This window comes from Anneissia japonica, unplaced genomic scaffold, assembly GCF_011630105.1.
Source record: "Anneissia japonica isolate Jap-2015-1 unplaced genomic scaffold, ASM1163010v1 scaffold573_len2283161_cov171, whole genome shotgun sequence".
Taxonomy (NCBI): Eukaryota; Metazoa; Echinodermata; class Crinoidea; order Comatulida; family Comatulidae; genus Anneissia; species Anneissia japonica.
Window position 1 is genome coordinate 28,315 of NW_022719802.1, and position 23,077 is coordinate 51,391.

At 35.3% G+C, this 23,077-nt stretch overlaps 1 protein-coding gene across 1 annotated transcript in view; it reads right to left on the bottom strand.

Annotated features, from left to right (window-relative positions):
• Window positions 1-1,495: 1,495 nt before the first annotated feature.
• Window positions 1,496-23,077, bottom strand: part of LOC117111034 (ATP-binding cassette sub-family F member 3-like) — a 29,325-nt gene continuing 7,743 nt past the window's right edge. The window contains exons 7-19 of the mRNA XM_033253901.1: window positions 20,671-20,775; window positions 19,129-19,290; window positions 18,106-18,195; window positions 16,625-16,684; window positions 16,200-16,335; window positions 14,033-14,233; window positions 10,225-10,301; window positions 9,419-9,463; window positions 8,412-8,544; window positions 6,706-6,886; window positions 3,132-3,264; window positions 2,423-2,510; window positions 1,496-2,129 (exon numbers count right to left, since the gene is read on the bottom strand). Coding sequence (XP_033109792.1) covers window positions 1,971-2,129; window positions 2,423-2,510; window positions 3,132-3,264; window positions 6,706-6,886; window positions 8,412-8,544; window positions 9,419-9,463; window positions 10,225-10,301; window positions 14,033-14,233; window positions 16,200-16,335; window positions 16,625-16,684; window positions 18,106-18,195; window positions 19,129-19,290; window positions 20,671-20,775 — 1,570 coding nt within the window. The 3' untranslated portion in view covers window positions 1,496-1,970. The remainder of the gene's footprint in view (window positions 2,130-2,422; window positions 2,511-3,131; window positions 3,265-6,705; window positions 6,887-8,411; window positions 8,545-9,418; window positions 9,464-10,224; window positions 10,302-14,032; window positions 14,234-16,199; window positions 16,336-16,624; window positions 16,685-18,105; window positions 18,196-19,128; window positions 19,291-20,670; window positions 20,776-23,077) is intronic.

Here is a 23,077-nt window from a genome sequence, read left to right on the forward strand (position 1 = left end):
CATAGTTTTTGAATAACATATCAACTTAGCCGAATTCTTTTAACAGGTCCTCAACGCAAAAGGTCCTAGGTGTATGCTATTAACATTTGAAGCCAATAAATCATTATTGGCCATTAGATAATTTGATTTATGTCCATAATTATTTTGAATAGCAAATGCTTAAGCAGCAACTGACAGCGTAGCACCGTGAACACAATAATAAACAAATAAATAATTAATAATAACAGTGCTCGAATAGGGACATGATGACATAATCAAGTTTCTGGTGGGATTTGAACCTACAACCCTCTCATCATCACATGAGTATCATACCATAAACCCACAGAGACTTATTATGGTATAGACGCAGATCTAACCCCAAGACACTTTCTCTCATACCACTGACTGAAATCCTCACACATACATGTATGTACATTTACATGGATTTTAGTATATCTATATATGTGTACATACATGTAAATTATCAAATAATGGTAGAGAGAGTGCTTGAACAAAGGAACAATGATTTAAAGATCGTATTGGTCATAGCCTATCAACGAAAAAAAATATATATGTGCGACCAGTTGGTGCAGGGTTCAGATTATCACATTCTCAAACTTGAGGTTGGAGGTTCAAAAACTTGCTGTGAATTTCAATTGTCCCTTTGGTAAACCCACAGTTGTTTCTCTCCACTTAGGAAGTAAAAGTGGGTACCAAAGATAGGAAGGTAGAGTGCTTGGATGCAAACTCCCATCTCCCACCCTGGGGGGGGGGGGGCCAAAAAAAATGCCTAAGACTGCCTCTAAAATACAGTTTTTCACTGAAGAGCTGTACAGCTTAATATGTCACTCTATAATCAGCTGCTATAACATGTTTATAGTTGTGAAGTATTTAGCTGGATTTAGTCAACCATTGACAGGGGCCACTCCAATAGGGGGAAGGGGACATGGAGGAAAATTCCCCCTCCCCCTATTTGCAATGTAATGAAATAAAATAAACTAAAAACAAATTATGTTTTAAGGTTCTTGGTCTGCCCCTGACTGAGCAACTACAACAGTTACTAATTCCATGGTTGTACTCTGCCTGTTTAAACTGTTTTACTATTAAGTTGGTTTAGCCTGTATGTAGTTCAACCACTGAACTACTACACCAGTAAACAGCTTTATGTTTGTACACTGACTGATTAGACTATTTCAGGCATGTTGTGGCGAAATGGTTAAGTTGTTGCACAGTCCAGTATTGAGTAAATGAGCTATAAAATATGGAAACTCAAAAAATTGAATAAAAATCCAAATTTGTTTTTTTTACTAAAGATCAATAGTTAAATGTCTTATTAATCATGTCCCAAAGTATTAGTTTGGGAAATGGTTAACAAATTGTTTATTTAACTTTATTTTTCATAGTTATTCTATTAAACAATGTATGCACAAATAACTCTGAAAGGCAATAACTTAAAATCATGTTTATCTTGACTCTAAGAGTACTCTACTTTCACTTTCCAATAACTTAGGCTTGAAATGTCCAATTTAAATGAATGACCCCTCATTTTAAAGATCACATACTCAGGTATATGAAAACACCAATAACTTGAATTTCAATTTTTGCTACAACTTAGCCATTTTGACACAACATGCCTCATTTTACTATAAAGTTTTACTGAGCTGGTTTAGCCTGTGTGTAGTTCAACCATTGAGCTACTACATCAGTTAATAGCATCATGGTTATACTCTGCCTGTTTATACTATTTTTAGGTCGTACTGAGCTGGCTTAGCCTGCGTTTACTACCACCATTAAGCTACTATTATTAATAGCGCCATGTTGTTCTCACTTAGACCTTCATCTTTAAGTTGTACTAAGTTGTTTTAATCTGTATACAGTATTTGCTATACCATGGGCTGGTTTAACCATAAAGTTAACAGCTCGGGTAATAGAATGGTTGTCCTGTGTTGGTTTAGCCTGTTTTAGTTGTACTGATCTACCATACTCTGTTTTTAGCTGTTATATTGTGCTTCAAATTCTTTTTCCAAAATACTCTTGTACTCATCCAGTCCTCCTTCCATAGCTTTTACTGTACCATTACCGCATACCCACAATTCCTTGCATACTAGTCGGATTAAACATTCGTCATGAGATACAAGCACAACACCACCCTAAAGGAAAAAATAATAATTGAATAATAGCAGGTAATAGTAGAATAAATATTGCTTCTGAGTGAGTTCACTACTCGGCAATCAGTGCTGTCAATGGCCAATCTCTTTCTTCGTAGAGGTCGCAGTCCCCACTACCGTCAGCACGTTCTTGGCCCTTGCAACAGGTCAAAAAAAGTACTAATTTTTAGGGAATAGTACTTTTTCAGGGGAATAGTACTTTCTATTACCGCTTCTTAACCAATCAGATGCCTAGTCTATGATTAAGGTATATAATACATAAAAGATGTACATACCTTGAATTCCTTTAAAGCCATGCCAAGTGCTTCAACAGTCTCTATATCCAAGTGATTTGTAGGTTCATCCAGAATATAAAAATTTGGTCTGAAAAATAATAATTATATAATTATTTCACCACTTTATAATTATAAAAATAGTGAATTAAATAAATTATAGCATTAGGGTAACCCCCTACTTTCCAAAAGATTTACAATGGGTTCTTTAAAGTGCACACAAGCCAGATGCGTATACTGAGCCTCCATTTTAAGTCCTTATCTGAGAAGACTTTTGCCATGGTAACTAAACCCTGGGTGAGAAACGGCTCGAACCCATGCTGATGTTAAGGCTTCAGTCAGCAATGCCCCTGCCTTACCCCTAGGCCACTCGACTTACCGAGTCCCAATGGCTTTCAGTTTTGGAGGTGGTGTCTATAGATATGCTGTATCTGCATATGACTAATGCTCATTAAATTACATGAAAATTATGACATCACAGGTACGATTTAGGCTGTTGGATAGAATGCTGAAATTAAGCCATAAAAACAAAGCCTATTAATTATCTTAAATTCTTTAATAAGTCAAAAAAATTTAACACGGTGCCTTTGTGGATAAATTGCAACTCTTTTAGTGATAAACGGATAGAGACAAGGAAAATAATATTGTATAAAAGTAAATATCAGCCAAGTAAATTTATATTAAAAAAACTGAGAACCTTAGATATGCTTACCGGTTCATTGCCATGACAGCAAATGCAACTCTACTCTTTTGACCTCCAGATAAGCTGGCAACTGATCTGGTTGCTAGATCACCAGTCACTCCATAGCTACCAAGTTGTCTACGGTATTCTTCTAATGGTTTATCTGGTGAAATTAACCAAAGTGATTATTAAACAATTTTTTATTACTCAATGTAATAAAAAACCATAACCCTGCGGGACGGTGTACGTTCCTTTGTACGTAAACATAGTTTAGAGGGATTAGTGGCCCAGTAATGGTTTCTAATGTTTTTACGTACACCTACACCCCCACCCAGGTCCGTCCATCAAATGCTGTATATTTACATACCTGCCAACATTCGAATATCAAAAATAGGGACGCTATTCATTGGTGCCACGCCCCCACCCCCCAAACAATTGTAAGATGGCAATTATATCAACCATAACAACCACCTACTGAAGACTACGCATGCGTTGTATGGCGGTTATATAAAGCACGTGCATCGATCGATTCATTTTCAAGTTTTTTTTTACTGTAAAACTACATGCCATGTTGATAATTTTTATTTTTATATATACATTTTAGTTTCATTAAATGCTACTTCAAGTCTATTTTGCTTATATTGGATGCAACCTTGTTTTATGATGATCACGCATGCATTGTATGGCTTTAGATAAAGCATGTGCATCGATTGTTTTCAGGTTTGGTGGTGGCATACCTAGAGCAGGGCCTTCAAATTTAGTAGAATGCAATGAATGATTTTGGGGACTATCGCAATTCCCAAATTTGTTTTCAGTTTTTGTGTACAAAGGAACGTACACACCCGCAGGGTTCTGATTTACACAAGGGACCCCACCAAGTCTGTCCATCACATGCTGCATATCACCCCCTCCCCCCCCCCCCCCCCCCCCCTTGTAGACCAAATTCAGAAATTATTTCAACAAGTTGGGCTTCTAGCTAGGACCATCAATTGCATGAAATTGTCGTCATCGTGTGTATTGACATATTGTTCATTCAATGTATTCTTTGCCCTTAAGTATTTACTAAAACACCAGGTCCGTCAAGTGCAATAGCAGTCACTGAAGAAAAGCCTACTTTACGTAGCCTATGTCACACCTAGACCTACACATGGTCTGTCAATTCCATGCTGTCGACGTCGTCACTGTTTATATTGACTTTGTTCAATGTACTCTTGCCTTCAAGTATAGGACTATACTAAAACACTAATAGAACATACAGTAGACCATAAATTAATAGTTACAAATTGGCTGATTTGCCACAACTATCTCAGCTTGCTCAATGTTCAGACAGTCGCGAAAACAATATAACGACCTTCACCAAGCCGCTAGCGACGTTAAAAACAAAATGTCAGCAAAGTTTTTCCGACGCATGCGCAAATCAAAATTTGGACTAAAAAACGACTCAAAAACTGGTGGTAGGGGGTATATGTTTTATCGCGTACAGCTTACATTTTCTATCTAACCGAAAAAAACAAACATTTCCCACACAATTACATGTCCACTAGTACTTGGGTACAATGTATACCCGCTCCGAGGCACCGTTTAGGAGCCTATTTGTTTACAGACATACAGACAGGTTGTTGCCATACATCTCATAAACACATTTCACATCTGTATCATCCCAATAGTTAATCTGTGACCTAAGGTCACAAAGGAACTAAAAATGTGAAGCAAATCCTTGCCAAGCCACTAAGGCCCCTAGGGGCTGGAGCTCATTCCCAGTTTCTGTAGCATGAAGTGGATGAGTGTGATGTTGCCCCTGGGGGAGATGCTAGCCACCGTAGGTACCCATTCAGCCCTCAAAATTAATGCCGGCATTCATCAATGTAAACGTAAAGATTTTAGGCCTAGCCCAAGCAAACCAGGCCTACGCTGGCAATAATTGTACCAGTTGTGGTAGACACAATAGGATCGCCGTAAACACAATATAAAATTTTATTCTTAATGAAATCAAGTTATTTAATTTGATGTATTATGAGTAAAATGTCAATAAAATCAAACTGGATTGTATGTTTCATGCTTTCATATTGTTTCGGTCTGACATTTTTTTTCTAAACAACACATTCTTCGCATAAACATTAGGTTGTGCCGCGTAAAACTCTGCCAGCTCATTTGTTAATTTTTTACATGGTGTCATGGATGGGCAAATCAGTTTGGCTGTGATGACGTCAGATCGCCCTAAGTTTCGTAGTGTGTGACAGCTTGCAGACAGGAACACGCTCAATGTAAACAGATTAATTTTTAATTAAACAGATTTATTAAAATAAATAAGAATTTGAACAGTCAAATCTAAAAAATTTTAATTTCATTCTCTGCAAATTTTCTCTGTAATTAGCAACATGTTTTTTAAGGAATAAGTGAAGTTATGCATTTGTAATTTACACTGATGAATCTATGACATCCAAATTCAAATTTAAACGTCTACTGAAGGAGTCAGCCATCGTAGAAACTTGCTTTGGGTTCCGTCTTCATTTCAGGTTGATTGCAATCAATTTTTAAGGATTAGGCAAGGCAATAATGTACTCTATAAACAGTATTAAGGCGTAAATTTAAATTTATCTAACATTAACGTTTAGGCCTACCGGAGTGTCATTTTAATTAATAGATAATCTCCACGGCAACGCTATTGGGACTGACCTAGCTGTACGTGTCGTAACCGTCGCGACGGTTCATTTACAGGGTGTTAACACAGACAGCGATGATTATTGCGTTATTTCGTCTGGAAATCGTTGTTTATTAGCTATAATCTGTTTGTTCGGTTTGTAGAAGTTGATTTTTATGTTCCAGACCAAATAAAACGTCTGGAATTCGGAACGGAGATCCGGTTTTCAGAAAGTATTTTATTAAATGAAGAATAGGAATGATTTTGGGTCTTGAAAAAAAAGTTTGGTTTAGCCTGAAATTGAAAGATTCACTGTGTTTTATTTTCGTAGATAGTTTCATTTTATTCATCATATTAAAATTAACAATGTTCAACATTTTATCAATAATTAGTTGTGATTTTGAACATCAGTCGGTAGGCTAGGCTTTTCAGCTTAATTGGGTGACTTGAAAAGACATCCATCACTGCTACAACAGGTCAGCATGGGTTAATTGCAGGGCTGTAGGCTGAAAACTAAATCCTGCTGACGTTATAACTGGCATCAATTTTATAGCACCATATTTTCATTTTTTATTTTTTTTTGACGTAAATTTTCCCTAATTTTAAGGGCTGTCCATTGATAAACCTGGGTAGACTGAAGCAAAGTAGATGTAGTGTTTTGCTCAATGACACAAACGAAATGCACAGTAAAATCCCTTAATACATCTTACTGTATTTTAATGTTTTAATAATATATCGTTTTAATGTTTTTTACTGTTCTGTTTGGAACATTTTAAAGATTTAAGTCTGTTTTTAACTATATATGTTTGATCGCTTAGCTTTAAAACACATTTCTGTTATATTTATTTATAATGGACTGAATAAAATGAATTGAATTGAATTGAAATTGAACCCTGACTGATTTGTTGTTCAATGGTAGTATTTAGAGTGATGTGTGCCAAGATACAAATTACATATTCTTACTTGGATATTTGGATGCCAAAAATTCAATTGCTGATTGGTTCATATTCAACTGATCTACATGATGCTGGGTGAAGTAACTGATACGTAAATTACGGTGCGCGTGGCGTATACCATCAACTGGGTTCAAATCACCAAGGAGTATTTTAAGTAGAGTTGTTTTACCGGTACCATTCTCTCCTACCTAAAAATGAAAACAAATAAGACACATATAAAAAAATATCATGATACATAAAGTTTAAATTCACATTCATAATACTTACATATAACATATTACTATACCAACGATATTGATGATAATAATTCTAATATATTGTAGATTACAACTGTTGCGTCAGCATGGGTGCGTGCCACCAAGAGTGTTCAAATGAGGTAACGAAAGTTGCGACATTTTTTTATTCTTAGTACGGAAATGAAAACAAACTTTTGGATTCCTGAAGAAAATAGCAAAAGAATTCAATTCAGACAATCCAGTCTGAAGAATTAACATAACATTCTGTCAAAACAAATGCTTCTATTTTATAGAATTGATAAAAATCTGATAAAAAAAAAATTGAAAAAATTCAATTCCATATTTGAATTACCTGCTGTATTTTTTTGACTATTAAAATCTAATTTGTGATGTAAGCAACAAATCTGCTTTACGGTATTTTATGAATTAATTATAACCAGAGAGTTAAGAACAAGAACAATATCTTGTGGAACCGAATCTCAAGTACTGTATTTGCAGAGCCATGTGCATGCGTTGTAGGCGACTTAGAACCATCTATTTTCTAGCGGGGTATAAATATGTTTTTAACATGACATACGTGTGTTGTTAATGAAATTTTCACCAGGTAGACAATGGTTTAGCCTTTCCTTTTTGGGGATCTCCACGAAATGTCAGTATGAAAACAACGTAAATAATGGCTGTTTATCAAGCGTAAATATGTCTTAGAATAATGCAACATTTGATAGATTCGAAGAATATAAAGAATTTGTTAAAGGTAGAGCAGGCCCAACTAGGATAGGCTGAGCTAAGTAGGCCGAGCCGTCCAAGCCCTCATGATAAGATTGGCCGTCTTAAATAATTGTTGGCCGTCCAAGCCCTTGCCGTCAATTAACGGATATAAGTTACATAACAAATATCACCTGATTTTTCACTCTCATAATGAAAGAGAATACTTTCCAACACCTGTTAGCTTATTAGAACAGTATATAAGACCTGGCCCAATTAATGGATAATTAAAATAAATTATGCTTTTCCTGTATTCTTTTGCATAGACCATTTACGCTGACAGAAAAATGTCTGTAAATCAGTAAAAAATCTTTTTTCAGTTTAGCTCAGTCGACTAAACAGGTGGAGATCTCTGGGTCCAAGGTTCAATTTCCATCACTGCTCTCTTTACTTTGGATAAGATGTTTAAGCTGTTGGGTCCACATTGCATTTTGGCCCGTGTACATGCATGTGCGTAGTACACTCTGTAGGAAAGAATAGGGGATTGTCTCCTGGTGTACTGCCCAATTACACCAGAAGGACCCCACTGGAAATAAATCTTCTTCACACTTTCGTGGGTTTTCCTTGGTGTTACACCAAAAAAATCCATCCATCTGTTTCTGGGTGGAAGTTAACAGCCTATTTGATACATTTTGTGGTTTTATTCAAATTCATTAGCAGACAACAATCTTTCAGTTTCATGTGGGCACTACAGTGTCCTTTACTGACTTACTATACATATCCTAGAATCAAGATCTGCTGAGAGGTCAACGCCACTAAAGATGACCTTATCTTTAGTGTAAGAAAACATTACATCTGATAATTGAAGAACAGGAGGTGAAAGCTTCTCAAATTCTGAGGGAAATCTGAAATAAGGAAAATAAAACATTTTACTTCATGAGTAGATTTCCCTCACAAATTAAGAAAGGGTAATGGTACTGGGTCTGGTCTACAGGTGGTTGTGGTCATTCCATTCTTAGATCCTTTTGATGGAGAAAGTGTACCTTTTCAGCAAGGTTTGCCTAGGTCGAAACTAACTCCAGCTATATAAAATTGATTAGAAAATTTAAAATTGTTATTCTTATTAATGAATATATAAGGATTACTATGTCCATTTTTTCATTAATCTAATCTACATAAGTTTACATTTAGAATCTACATTTAATTAATTATAATTGTTTAAGTATTTATTTGAAAAACACAATGTATAAAGGAATATAATAATTTAAGTTTATAATAATATTTAAATAAAGAAATATGTAAATAGTGTTACAATTATGTTATTGTTGATTATGCCTACAAAAGAGACAGGAACAGAAAAAGCAAAGAAGTCCAGTGCAGCTTAGAATTGTACCAAAAAATTATATAATAATGACAATGGCTCATTATTATATTTTACATGTTTGTAGTAAATTTTGTGCACTAACTGTCAGAGGTCAAGGTGCATAAGCCTATTACGTTTCATAATTCAACAGATAGGAATTATGTTTTGCTCTACCTGACGTGTTATCATGTTGAATGCCATGAAAAAAAATCTCTCAAGTGATTCATGTAGGAATTGAACTCATGACCTCCTGATTAAACTAGACCACCGAGCTTGCACTAGTGTTGTATCCCCAAGTGACAGCGGTACTGCAATGCTATTTTGATATTTTTATTTTCGTAGATTTAATGGAAATTATACAATTAATTTACCTCCACATTCAATAACTATTTTGCACCTGGGATTTTACTACTTACTTGAGTACAACTTCTGATTCCTTTTCCACAGCTTTAAGTTCTGGCCTGGAATAATCAAAATAATTTGAGTAGACTAAATGGTAAAAGCATCAATGAATTTCATGAACAATTACCTTAATGGAGTTTTCTTCGGAATTTAACTAAGAATAATAGTATCCTCCATAACTATTGTTCATAATATACCTACATACTGTACATCAAAACCACACCTGACGTTGGCTAGCAAAGGTAGTTAGGTGTTAATCCAGGAAAGTACCTTAATCTTCTAATCAACTCATAAAATATCAGCATCACATTTGATATCAGCATCTTTATCAAGCATGCACAAGTGGTGAAAAATATGAATAGTGATCTATGTACCATGTATCTTCTAGTAAATCTATGTTTATTTGCCTTTGAATTTAGAATTCATTATTTTTCAGTATCAAAACTGTTTAGGATATATATTATTTATATTTCACTGAAATGATACTTGTTCATTAAAAAAAATTAATCTATTAAAATTCAAAGCCATAAATACAATTTTGAGTTGCACAATAATATTTAAAAACCAGATTGGTTGGTTCGATTAGTTTTGTAATGCTTATATATATTTAACAACTGGTGGAAGGGCAGAATGGGTGGTTATGCCCCTTTTCCCCCACCCCAACAAAACAAGGTCTTACTCCGGAGGCTTGATTTAAGGCCATAAATTGATTTAAGGTAGGAAGAATATTAGCATTGTAATCACACTACATTTTATTTATAACAATAAAATCACTATAAATTATAGTAATTACCTTGAACATGAACAAACCTTTACTTACATTCTTTCTATTTCCTTAATTTTACTTTGTACTAAAGCTGCTCTGTTTGCATTATATCGAAATCGATCTATAAACACCTGAAATTTAAATAAATATACAATTTAAAATTTATATAGCTTTTATATATATTGAACATTTTAAATTCTGCTATGCTAGCTCAGTCAGCTAAACTGGTGGTAGCCACTGTGTGTGAGCTGAACCGTGGAGATCCCTTCCCCGGTTCAATTTCCATCGCATGCTCTTCTTGAATTTCAGCTGGAGGGCTGAAATACAAGTTTCGAAATTGCACACCGTCTTTCAGATTAGACGTTTTGTTGGTCCTGTGTGCAAAGCAGCCCATCTGCACATTAAAGAACGCAGTACACTCTTCGGAAAAGAGTTGGGGATCTTTTTCTGCTGGTGTACTGCCCAATCACCACCAAAAGGACTCCACTGGAGATAAGTCTTCTTCAGACTATTGTGGATTATCCCTTTATTCACATCCTGTAATTTTTTTTTACACTGTTGGATGCAATGCAAGTAATCCCGTAATTTTGTTTACATCGACTGTTGGATGCAACACAAGAAATAAAAAATAAAAATGAAAAGAAAACACAAGCAAAGAATGTGTATTTAATCATCAATTTAGGACAAATCAGCAATCCAAAAATTGTGAATATTAAAGTTTACACAGCAGGGCGGTAACAAGGTGGTGGTCCGTGGCCTGGGGCTTGAGTATTTTAGGGCTGGGCTACCAAAAAATACATTAAAACTAGACACATTATTCAATTGCTGATATATAAGGGCTTGCAATTTTTTTTTAATTTTTTTTTAATTTTATACGGTTCTGTTACAGTTAAAAATGAGTGTCTGTCACCACAAAAGGTTTACATAGAACACAGTTTACATAGAAGCCTTGTAAGCTCTCTTGTTGGTAAACACACAAAGTAAAGATTAAATTTATGAAATAATTTTAATTTTTGTTACATTACTTTTCCTCTTGAAAATACCGATATAGTCCAGTCAATCTATGACAAAAACATAGTGAACCTAGAACTAATTGCAACAGAAATATTTTTTACAAAATTTTTTCCTAAAATATACACATAATAACATGCTAAAAGTCGGAAAAAAATCCAATCAGGGGAACATCATTAATTTTAAAGACATTTAATGGGTTAACATCCAACGGTTTATATAGTGACGCACCGCCGTTGAAGTGTATAAAAGCCTGTTGTTGCTAACAAAGAAATAGTAAAAGCATATACAGTATGGGCGCCCGCGTGCGAACACAGTTGAAGCAAACCAGAGGCGTTGTACAATAATAAACGCATGCGTCTGCTATCCCGATTGGTCCCACTCTTGTCGTTAGTTCTAGTTAAACAAATTTGTAATTCTTTAAAGGCTAGATCCGGGCATATATTTTCTCTTCACTATGTGTTAAAAAATACATTTTTATAAGATATTATGTTAGTAATCGACAAAAAAATTCGCCAATTTGACTGAAAACGAGAATATAAAAATCCACTTAGAACCGCAAAAATCAAGCAGTCTACTTTTTTTCACTAGTTAGGTTTTAGAATGCTCCAAGCGTGATGAGAAAACAAATTACAACACACTACTGTCAACCAACGACACCGCGAGAACGTGACTTCACCACACTCACCTGTAAAACGCGTCGGTCAAGATGGTGTACAGTAAACATAATTGCCTAACAGAATCAATAACACAATTGAAAAACTACCAAAAAAAAAAAAAAAAAAATGACAGAGTAGTTTATGGATTAACTTGCATATAAAATGAAGACCTAGGCTAGGCCTAGTATCAAAACCAGCCCAGTTTCTAGGCTAATCGTCACATAGTCATATCTCAGCCAGTCTACAAGTCCAGGTCTAGCTAAGAGAACTGCGGAATAGTACTAATACCAATCTTCCCTTCAATCCACGCATTGCCTGCACAGTGTAATTTGTAGGAATTGTTGTAGGGGTAAGCGTTATATTAAACTCATACGCCTTGACGTAGGCCCTACTAGGCCTCTGGGCCTACTACTACTGAACTGCACAGGATTGCCTAGGCCTGTAAATATTACTACTGTATTGCTATAGTTATTAGGCATGTTGTTGCCTCGTTTATTCTCTGAGAATTTCCCTTTTTCGATCCATAGACGAGTTTGATAACATCGTAATAGCAAGACACAGTTTCTTGAATTTATCATCATCAAACAACTGTGGTCTCCCATTTTTCCTTCAATTCTTAAGTAGCAAATGATACCACATAACAACGACAACCGAACCAATCGTCTCAACTCGTCCATCCTCCTAGCCCGGCTGGGAATGAATCCCGCTGGACTGGCATAGATACCTTCTCCTGTCGACGATTTCCCAACGATATAGGGCCTGGGCACCTCTGGCTCAAAGGCATCCATAGCTAGACCTAGATCGATCAAATCTACCACCTTACCTTCCCGTCTATCTTTCCACCATTACTACTCAACCAAAATAGGCCTACTGCTGTGTTTAGTTTTTTTATTTGCCCTATTGTTTATTTGTTATGATTTTTTCAAAATGCCTGCTCTTAAGGTCATTTGTGTGCAAAAGAATATGAATTTTGCTGGCTAAGTTTACCTATACCCCCACTTTCAAAAAAGTAATTATTTTCAAAAAAATCATGTAGCAAAACAAAATTCAGAAAAATCCCGAAACATAGGTGAATCAATAGATTGATAATAACTATAATATATAATCAATACAAAATTTTTGCCTGGAGCTGGCCTTCAAATTGGATGTTATTGTAAGTATGGATTGGATTGGGCCATAACATCAAATCATAATTAGGAATTTGTTTAAGACTGTTATATATATTCCAAGCAGTATGTTTTTAAATATATAAATATCATTAAAATTTAGTTCGTATTTTTTCAGAAAACTTTTAGGTGAGGTTTAGTGGCGCATCTCGGGGGTAGTGGCGTAACAATGGGGTCAGGGGCCCTATGTATTTTAGATGTGCACTGTTATTCTTGTTTTTAACGACGAATAAATGATATAATATGGATCCAGAAAATTGAGGCCAGGGAGGGACTTCCACAGTCGAGTCTACCTCAGACCCACCATGGTTGGGGCTGAGGTAAGAAAATCTATGAATATGGCACCTTTAGATGGCCGGAAATAGAACTTCAGACATAAAATTCTGCCACTGGATATAATATATGTCCTACAGTCAATTTCAGACACACATTATGCTGTTGCCCTTGTGGGGCTGTTGAGAAAAGAAAATGTATTATTATGGCATGTCTACATGGCCGGAAATGGCACTCAAAGACATAAAATTGTGTATATAATTTTCTTTTTATCTCCATTTTAAATTTTATTTTTTGACAAAGGTGGGGTCCCGGGCCGATGGGGGCCCCCTCTCTCTAATCGTTATAATATGATATGCCCTACAGTCGATTTCATAAACACATTATGTTCTTTTTGGTCAGGGTGCTAGATCGAGGAACCTATGGGTAGGGCCCCTAGAATTCGGGGGCCCTGCGGACCACAGCATGAGAGCGCATATGCATTATGCCACTGCTAGGGGGTGTGCAGGGGGCACACGCCCCTCCAAAAATCACTCGGGGGCCCCCAGTCGCCTCCAGCCCGAAAAAATCATGGTCAAGTACAGTAGTTAAAAAACACCTAGAATTACCTTTTGCAAATTAGCACCCCTCAACTGATCATCGAGCCCCCAACTTCACCTTCGCAATTCACCCCCCATCGGCACCCCCATTTCAAGACTTCTAGATACGCCACCGGTGAAGCTTAAACCTGCAAATTATCATTTTCAAATTTACCTGTAAATGTTGTCGTTTTTGTAGTTGAGCCTCATATTCTCTCTGTTGGTTTTTCAACTTCTCGTCCTTTGTTGTCACAAACTGTGAGTAGTTGCCACGGTAATGATCAACTTTTTGTGAGAATAAGTGCAGGACATCTGTGGAGATTTGATCGAGGAAGTTTCTGTCATGAGACACCACTAATAACGTTGTTGGCCATGCCTGTAAGAAGAAAATTCAAAACTTCAAAAAGCATCCGAAGTTTTTTTTATTTTTCAGTTTCATCTGCTCACTTGTTCTGCGCATAGAGACTCTCATATTTTGCGCAATATAAAATGAATAACCTTTAACCTTTACTACCTTATCAACCAAATCACAAGCAATCATATCATCACACACATCACTAACAACACAATCAAGATAGTTTGTGTTAGTTTGTGAAAAAAAAAAAAAAATGCGTCAAAATAAGCGCATATTTGGTTGTCAAGAACTTTTATATCCTTTACTACATATAACAACAAATGCATTTTTTAGTTTCATGAACATACACAATCTACTTGTATTGCGTAGTTTATTTAAATGAGCGATGATATACTATATGAGATAAAAAAATACAAAAAAATAGTGACAAAGATATTCAGCCTATACATTGCACTATGAATGAAAGTTAGCTATAAATATCAAAAATTGTATATAGCTAATAATCCTTTTAATAACTAAGTTTTACAATTCTTTAAGAATTGAAGATGATGTCACTGTCAAACAAGAATAAAGTAACGGATGCTATTGCATAGACCACCCTTACCATCATCATTATAATGCTCAATATGATTATATTAGATCCATGAGAGCCCCTAATATTTCAGTCAAAACATGCCAAATTCCTTACTTCTTCAGACACAAACCCCATTGTTACCCCTCCTCTTTTTTTGTTTAAGCATCCTAGACCTGCCCTTGAGTGCTGTCAAAATCAAATAAATCTTTGAGTTGACAGTCAGCAAAAGCCATAATTTACTGAATACAAAATAGAATGTAACACTTTCCAACATGGACCCCAAGGCCTTGTAGCTGCCGGGGCACCAATGGCAGGCCTCAAATTTTACCTCGGCCATTGCCGACGGTGCCCTCCAAGTTGGCCTTGGTGCCCCTGAAAATGAAGCACGACGACGGCCACTATTTGCCTGCCCTTTTGCAGTACCGAGGCTAAATCAAATTTTGCCTTGGTGCCCTTTTATATTTGAAATTTTGGCCTTGGTGCCTTTCCAAATCATGTAATACCGGAGGCCATTTGGCCTTGCCCATAAAATCCCCAAATTCGAGGCCTGCAATGGCGGGGTCTGGAGGCTGGCACAGACACCCTGCAGGGTTCGAGAAAAAAACCTACAGCCATGTACCATATTCATATGCTTAATTTAAATGCATAATCCCATAATTATACAGATCAGATGTTTAGAAAAATGCACTTTTTCTCTAAAGCCCCCAGCAGGGTCTAATCACTGACCACTGGTCTCAAAGTCCAGGAACCCCTGTATGAGGCATTTTCTATAAATTCTATTGCTTGTGCTTTTAAGAAGCACATTTGATTTTACACTTTCTTACGTGGTAGGGTTGCTCTTGCGCCGATTACCAAGCATGTGGACCCAATGATCAGGAGAAAGTATTGCGCTATATAACCACAAGGAAGAGGCGCATTATAAATTCCTATACCAGCACTAGTTACACACAAATTGAATGTTTTATGTGGTTCAAAGCTTATACAATAATAGTGGCGAAGACAAGCAAAACCAGTCACTCGTCGCAAATTTGTTTCAGAGATAATGGCCAAAATATGCTGGAATGTCAAAATTTAAAAAATCTATTTTATTGCACTTAACTAACCTTTAAATATCTACACATCATGATATACTGTTATTTGTTGATATGGTTTCTGCCTGAGAAATGCCCGAAATCATAACCTTTGAAGGCTGATTTCTTAAGTTTTGTTTTTAAACAACTGTATGTTTAAACGATTGTAACATCATAAGGAAATGTCGGATTTAAAAGATTCTTTTACCATTTTATAGCTCTCCTTTTCATCTTTGACCCTGCATTAATAACTAAAAATCCATTTTTGCGATGAGTAACTGGTTGGCTTGTCTTTGCCACTTAAACTCTCTCTTTAGTGAATTGTGTATGCCTACAAATTTACCTGTAAATAGTTTTCAAGCCAAAGTATAGCTTTGATATCCAACATGTTAGTAGGTTCATCAAGCAGAAGCAGATCAGGTTTGGAGAACAATGCTCTTGCTAAGGCTATCCTCATCCTCCAACCGCCAGAAAATTCCCTAAAAGAAAAAAGAAAAAAAAAAAAAAAACTTGTACCAAGTGAACAAAAAGCAATTTTCTAATGTATTTTTATTGTATATTGCACAAATAGACGATGTGGACTACAGCAAATTCTTCTACTTCAACTTGATAAAATTTTTTTTAAATGTGTCTGTACCATGTATAAGATCTGCCAGTCATTTTGATCACGAAATTAAGGTATACAAAAGAAGGAGATGGTTCTTGTATTTTTTGGAGGTTTCGCTATGTCAATATGTCTACTTTATTATCAACTTTGACACTGCATACCTTGTACATTGTACTTGCATTGCTGAAGAGAAACCAAGACCTGCCAATATCATTGCAGCCCTGCGGAGAAAAAAAAATTAATAATAATAATATTACAATAATAATAATAATAATAATATTACAATAATAATAATAACAATAATAATAATAATAATAATAATAATAATATAATAGTTACAGTTCATTCCACAACTCCTTGGCAAGCAAAACATTGCATTTTTCTTTCCCTTATACAAATGATTGTCTGTGTGCAATATGGTAACTGATGATGGTAGAAGCACTGCCAGAAAATGTCTTGTTGGGGCTGTTAAGGCCAAGATTATATGTATAGACTTCACCTATGATGATACAATACGAACTGTTGCGTTGCTTTTAAAAAAAATAATATTAGCAAGTTTAACCAATCGCCTCTGGAGAACAACTGGCCATCATAGGATTTTAAATCTGTTGATGTTATTGTCCTTCTACTATAGCTAAACCTAGCCTAGATAAAGTTTTTTGTATTACTCATTTCTTGCATCTTTTTTTTTTAATGTTATGATTAATTTTACTCGAGTTATTATAATTAAAATTTGGTCAATAATTAATAATTCAACTTCAGCACTACACAATGATGCCAGTTTTCTTACATTTTTTTTTGCTCTTTCTTTCTATTTCTTTTTTAACATATTCTTTCCATATATCCTTACTTGCATTCTTTTCATTCCTTTTTTTCACCCTATCTTTTCTTATTTTTATCTTTATATTTATTGGTCTAATATATTTAAAATAAATACATCAGAAATTCTTCATTTATACACTGCAATAAAAGGTAAGAAACTCAATATACAATTACATATAAAAGGTTATGAAACACAATTCAATTACAATTTAAAATAGAAAAAGTTATGTTAAACGGCAAAAACAATTCAATATATACAATTCAAATAAATACTTTAGGTAATACAATAAAATTTACAATTATTAATTAGATTGATATTGATATTTCTTCTTATATTTGTCCTTATCTTTCCTTTTCTTTTTTTCTTAGCATTACTGCTTTAAGATTGCTGTAAAAATTGTCTAATACCCAATTAACACTACAGAAAATGTACTAAATATTAACAGGAATCTGTTCCTTACAGCTTCTCTCTTAATATCTAGCTTACAGGAACCTAGGCAACACACTAACAAACTAGAGCAGTCACTCGATAGAGTGCATACCTCCACCCTCTGCTTGGACACCGAACCATTACACAGGCCATGTACGGCCGATTTCATTATTTTCTTTTATGACTGAGAGCAAAAGATCAAGAAAGAAACTGAATTTCCAAGACCTTGACCTTTGACCTTTCACTCCCAAAAGTGAATCTCTTTATTAGATCATTACGTGCCATTTCACTAAATTTATCGTGATTTATTCCTTAGTTTTTGCATAATATTACTAACAGACAGACAGGCGTGAATGCATAACCTCCTTGGTGGAGGTAAAAATAACTTACTTTGCAGGTGCTTTATCAGCTTCTATTTCCTCTAATGCCTGGTAGACTTCATTTAGACGTTGACTCTGCTTTGAATCAGTTGAACCAGGGCTATAATAGAGAACTGAATATTAACTGTCAAACATAAAAAAATAACAAAATCAATAAACTAGAAGCTTTCTGGTAAGAAATATATCTATAACTCTGTAGTTAAATAATACCATTATTGTTTAATGTATTGTTTAGTTTTCAGTAATTACAGACTTCTTGAAAATCCTTATATTGATTACCAGTTAATGGGTCTATACATGAAATTTTTCAACACTGACCTGAGATAAAACCAAAATAAATGACATAACCAAAGAAGTAAAATAGAAGAAATGGATGTGGGCAGTTCATTAAGAAAAGACAATAGATGGACACACACTCCATGTGTCTGTAGTACCAGAACTAGTCTCCTTACGGCCGTTTCAAGGCAATTGAAACAACGTAACTTGAAATTTTCATTTTTCGAGAAAAATTTACAGTTAAAGTTTGCATGTTTGCAACTTGGCAATAAATTGTTGTACCCTTCTGAAATTCTGCAGGATTGTATATCTATGACATTATGATTATATGTAAAATTTTAATTACAACCATTGGTTTATTGCAACAGTTATTAACGATATTCACAGATACGTTCTTTTACGTTGAAAACATGTCAGACGCGTTATTGCCGCAAGTGAGACATATTTTTCGAATGTATCACATCAAACAATCATATGTATTATCTAGCTTGTGCATACATCGTTGTTAAGATTATTGATATGGAAACACCACCTCAGGACGGACGCCCATACTCGTCCCAAATGATGTACTGGGTTCTTTGTAGTGTACAATAGGCCTACGGTTTATATTCCTTATCCGAGAAGACTTGTCCTACCACCAAAACCATAGATGAGTCTGCGCTCGAATCAGCAGCGCCAATATTTTGGCTGTAAGTTGCAGCACCCCTGCTTTAACCACTTGGCCATCGACTTATATGGCAATGAAAAATATGTTTACCTTGTTGCTTGCAGTTGCTCACTCAATTGTTTCTCTTCTATCAACAGATTATTGCGTACAGTATCACATTCCAGCACACTGTCAATGGCTAGGGTATCATCACCGATCACTTCCTGCTCTACATGCAGCACACTGATGTGTGACTGTATCCGTAGCTCACCACTGAAAGGAAATGATCATTGAAAATTTGATCCAAATTCTTAATGTAACATACATGTGCCTGACGTAGCAAATTAAAATAAAGATGTGGAATGTAATTCGATGGATGAAATTTTCGGTAAGAGACAATAATATCAAAGACTATATGTTTAAAAGAAACTGTGTTTTAATAGAAAATGTAGTTCTAAATGATCCAAACTGCCTCTCATACTTTAGTACCCTACCCTCTTTATATGTGGCAAAGACAAGCCAAACCAGTCACTCGTCGCAAAAATCGATTTTGTGTTATTAATACTGTGTTAGAGTGTAAAATAATAGCTATAAAATGGTAAAAAAATCATTCAAATTGTACATTTCCTTATGAAGTTACAAGCGTTTAACCACACAGCTGTTTAAAGAACAATATATGAAAAATCAGCCTTTAAAGTTTATGATTTCAGGCATTTCTCATGCAGAAACTATCTTTAAATCCTTAAAAAGTGTTGTTTTAACATTGAAAATGGGGAAAATAACAGCATAGGATGGTGTGTAGATATATAAAGGTTAGTTTAGTGCAATAAAATAAATTTTTTTTAATTTGACATTTTAGCATCTTTTGGCCATTTTCTCTGAAACACGATTTGCGACGAGTGACTGGTTTGGCTTTTAATTGTCTTTGCCACATATTCATTTATAATTTGGTAAGGTACTAGAAAGGGGTCGTTGTAATGTAAAGCATAGGAATCCACGGTCCTACAGTACTAATTCTATTACCTCGCCCAAGAAGCCCCGAAGATGCCTAGCAATGATGATTGAACAAAAGTGTGAGATCGTAGAGCTTTAGCTAATTATGGTGTTTCTCCTTGGCAGTGGCCTATGTTTGAGACACTTAAGCCTGTTTCCCACTAGGCAAATTTTTTGGCACAAATCAAAAGCGTTGGTTCATGCGCATTGACATTTCTATAGGCCAAAACTTCTATTAGAAAAATTCTTTGTTCTCGGAGTCTTTCACTTCAGCGAAATAAGTTTTGCGAAGCAAAAAAAAATGTGCAACCAATCAGAACTCAGGAAATAAGTTTCACAATAACACAATAATTTTATGCATATGATATTTTTTCTTTTATAAACCATTTTTCATTTTATGTTGTTTTTTTAAAAATCTGACCCACGATATATTTTAGATTACACAAGACTTTAACAGAAATTGTATATTAACTATACCATTTTTGAAACAAAGTTTGAATATAAATATATATATATATTAACATGAACCAATGCTTCATATCTTATGCTTCTGAATTGACCATGCCCCTCTGCCAGCTACAGTAAGAAATACCTCTTACTGGTACTCCACCCTCAATTTATAATATATTTTTAAAGAAAAATGCATGTTATAATAAATACCTTGATATCATATGTAGCAGTGTACTTTTTCCTATACCATTTCTTCCCACAAGGCCATAGCGCCTACCAAATGCTAAAAGCAAGTTTGCGCTATTTAATAATACTCTGCAAAAAATAAACAACAAATAACAGTTCAGCTTTGAAAATACCAATTTTAAAAATTACAATCATAATATCTAGCATTCATGATTTATTGTCTAGGTAACTGACTTTATCATCAATCTTATAAAAGTTAGCTCTATAATATATTGAAAATGTACTGGTCTTATCTATAATGTGTGTACATTTGTCTCATTATACATCACCTAAATCAAAATAACCTACTTTTCACCAAATGCTACGTCAAAGTTTTCAATCTTGATATCTGTGGATCGATTTGTACCAGATTCCTCCAACTTCTGATCCCTCCTGCTTGTGGCCTGGCTGGCAGATGCAGTCATAGTGCTATTGCTGTGAAGTTAGGAAAAACATTCTTCAAATCTAATGTCAGAAATATATCAAATACTATAATGATATGCAGGGATCCCAAGTCTCGCGCAAGCCGCGGCAGTCTCTCCCAGAAATCTGGATGACGGCCTCCCCGCCACCCCCCTCCAGCAAGCAAGCAAGATCTTAATCTCCCGCAAATTAAAAATATATTCATCTTTTTATACATTATCTCAAGGAATTCAGTATCAACAGGTATCACCATGCACAACAGCAAAATGAAAATAGATTTGATTTGAAAGGTCATTTAACCAGATCTCCAGGAAGAGATTTCTTCCAACTTGTGACCCCTGGATATGTTAACTAGTGTATACAGTACTGTAGACAGATATAAAGAATAGTACGATAGACAAAAACGGTGAAACCAAACTAGTAGAGAAGAATGCATATAGTAGTTAACAGTAGAAGAAGCAGCAACAGTAGTAGTAGAGTGATAATAGAAAATAATAGTTAACTCAAGGCTGTATAAAATAAAGGCAGGAAGGTTCCAGTCAAAGATAAACAGTTATAAAATAGCAGAAGGAAATACAGTAGGAAGGATATACAGTGGGAGAGCATCAATTCAGCTAGTAGTAAATTATAGCTAAGTATAAATGATAATTAGCTTAAAATGGATATGAAACGGTTTCTACAAATCCAAAATCTTGTCATCATTGTTTAGAAAGTCATTGGAAAACCTCGGACACCCAATATTAAACGTATTGGACAATGCCTTACCCCCAAAAATTCCCCCCGAAAGTCACTGAAAATCTTTTTGTGACGTCACAAAAAGATAAATTTGTACTGCGAGGATAGGGAATGTGGAGCTTATTTGCCAATTGACACAATACAGTGATGGTAATAGCTAATCCGCTTTACATTTTTGTTCCTGGATATGTATTTCATCGTAAATGATTAAAATTTGGCTATATATTTCTAAAATTATTTTTTCAAGTCCATTTTTAATGTTGTTTTTACGACTGTCTTTTACGAATTTGGCAGCCATATGCCTCGGAGGATAGGCACACGGATGTAATTACACGCATGCGTGAAATTTGGTGAAATCCACAATACACAAGTTTTTAGCTGTAGACATTTTGTTCTCGCGGATTTTATAGTGTCCATCACAATTCCAATTATTATTAGTATTAATTGACCGATCTTATGGCAAGTGACAATCAGTCATCATCATCCGATGAAGAAAAAGCTGCGGAGCCTCGTAGGCTTATTGTAAATTTTGGCCAAATTATGGCATTTATTGGCGACGATGAACCAAGCAAGGTCCGTCGCTGTTGCTGATGATGATGAACTTGGTGAACTTATTCGCCTAGGTTTACCGGGAAATATAAACGTGCGGCAAGACAGGAATGGTAATTTTATTCATATCACATGTTTTTTGAACATCATATACTGGTTGTTTGACATCCCGTAGCAGATTTATTATATATTATGTCAAAGCAAAGCTTAGGCCTAGCTAGAGGGTAGAGCGCCGTACGGCTAGGCCTACGTACCGGCCTACAGTAGCTAGACCTAGGGCCTAGTCTAAAAGATTTTTTCGGGAAAATCTGCGTGGAAATTGGCCCTTATTTTTCCAATTGCGCGGACGGTTTTTATGGCATTTTTTTGTTTTGTTTGGGTGGAGGCTTCTAACTAGGCCTAGCCAATTCATAGTCTGGGGTCTACCTTCCTAGGCTAGGCCTGTTATAGCCTAGGCCTAGTCTAGCGAGGTCTATATGCCTAGGATAGCCCTTCTTTGCCTATCTAGGCTAGGCATCTTTGGCTAGGCCAATACTGTAGGGAGGGTTAGGGTGGTACTAAATATATAGACTAAGGCCTATTGCCATGTTTGGCCTATTTTAGCCTAGTTAGTTGGTGGGTGTATACCCAGGGGAATTCTATTTTAACCAAATAAAAAAAAATATCCTTTTAAATCTGACATCAG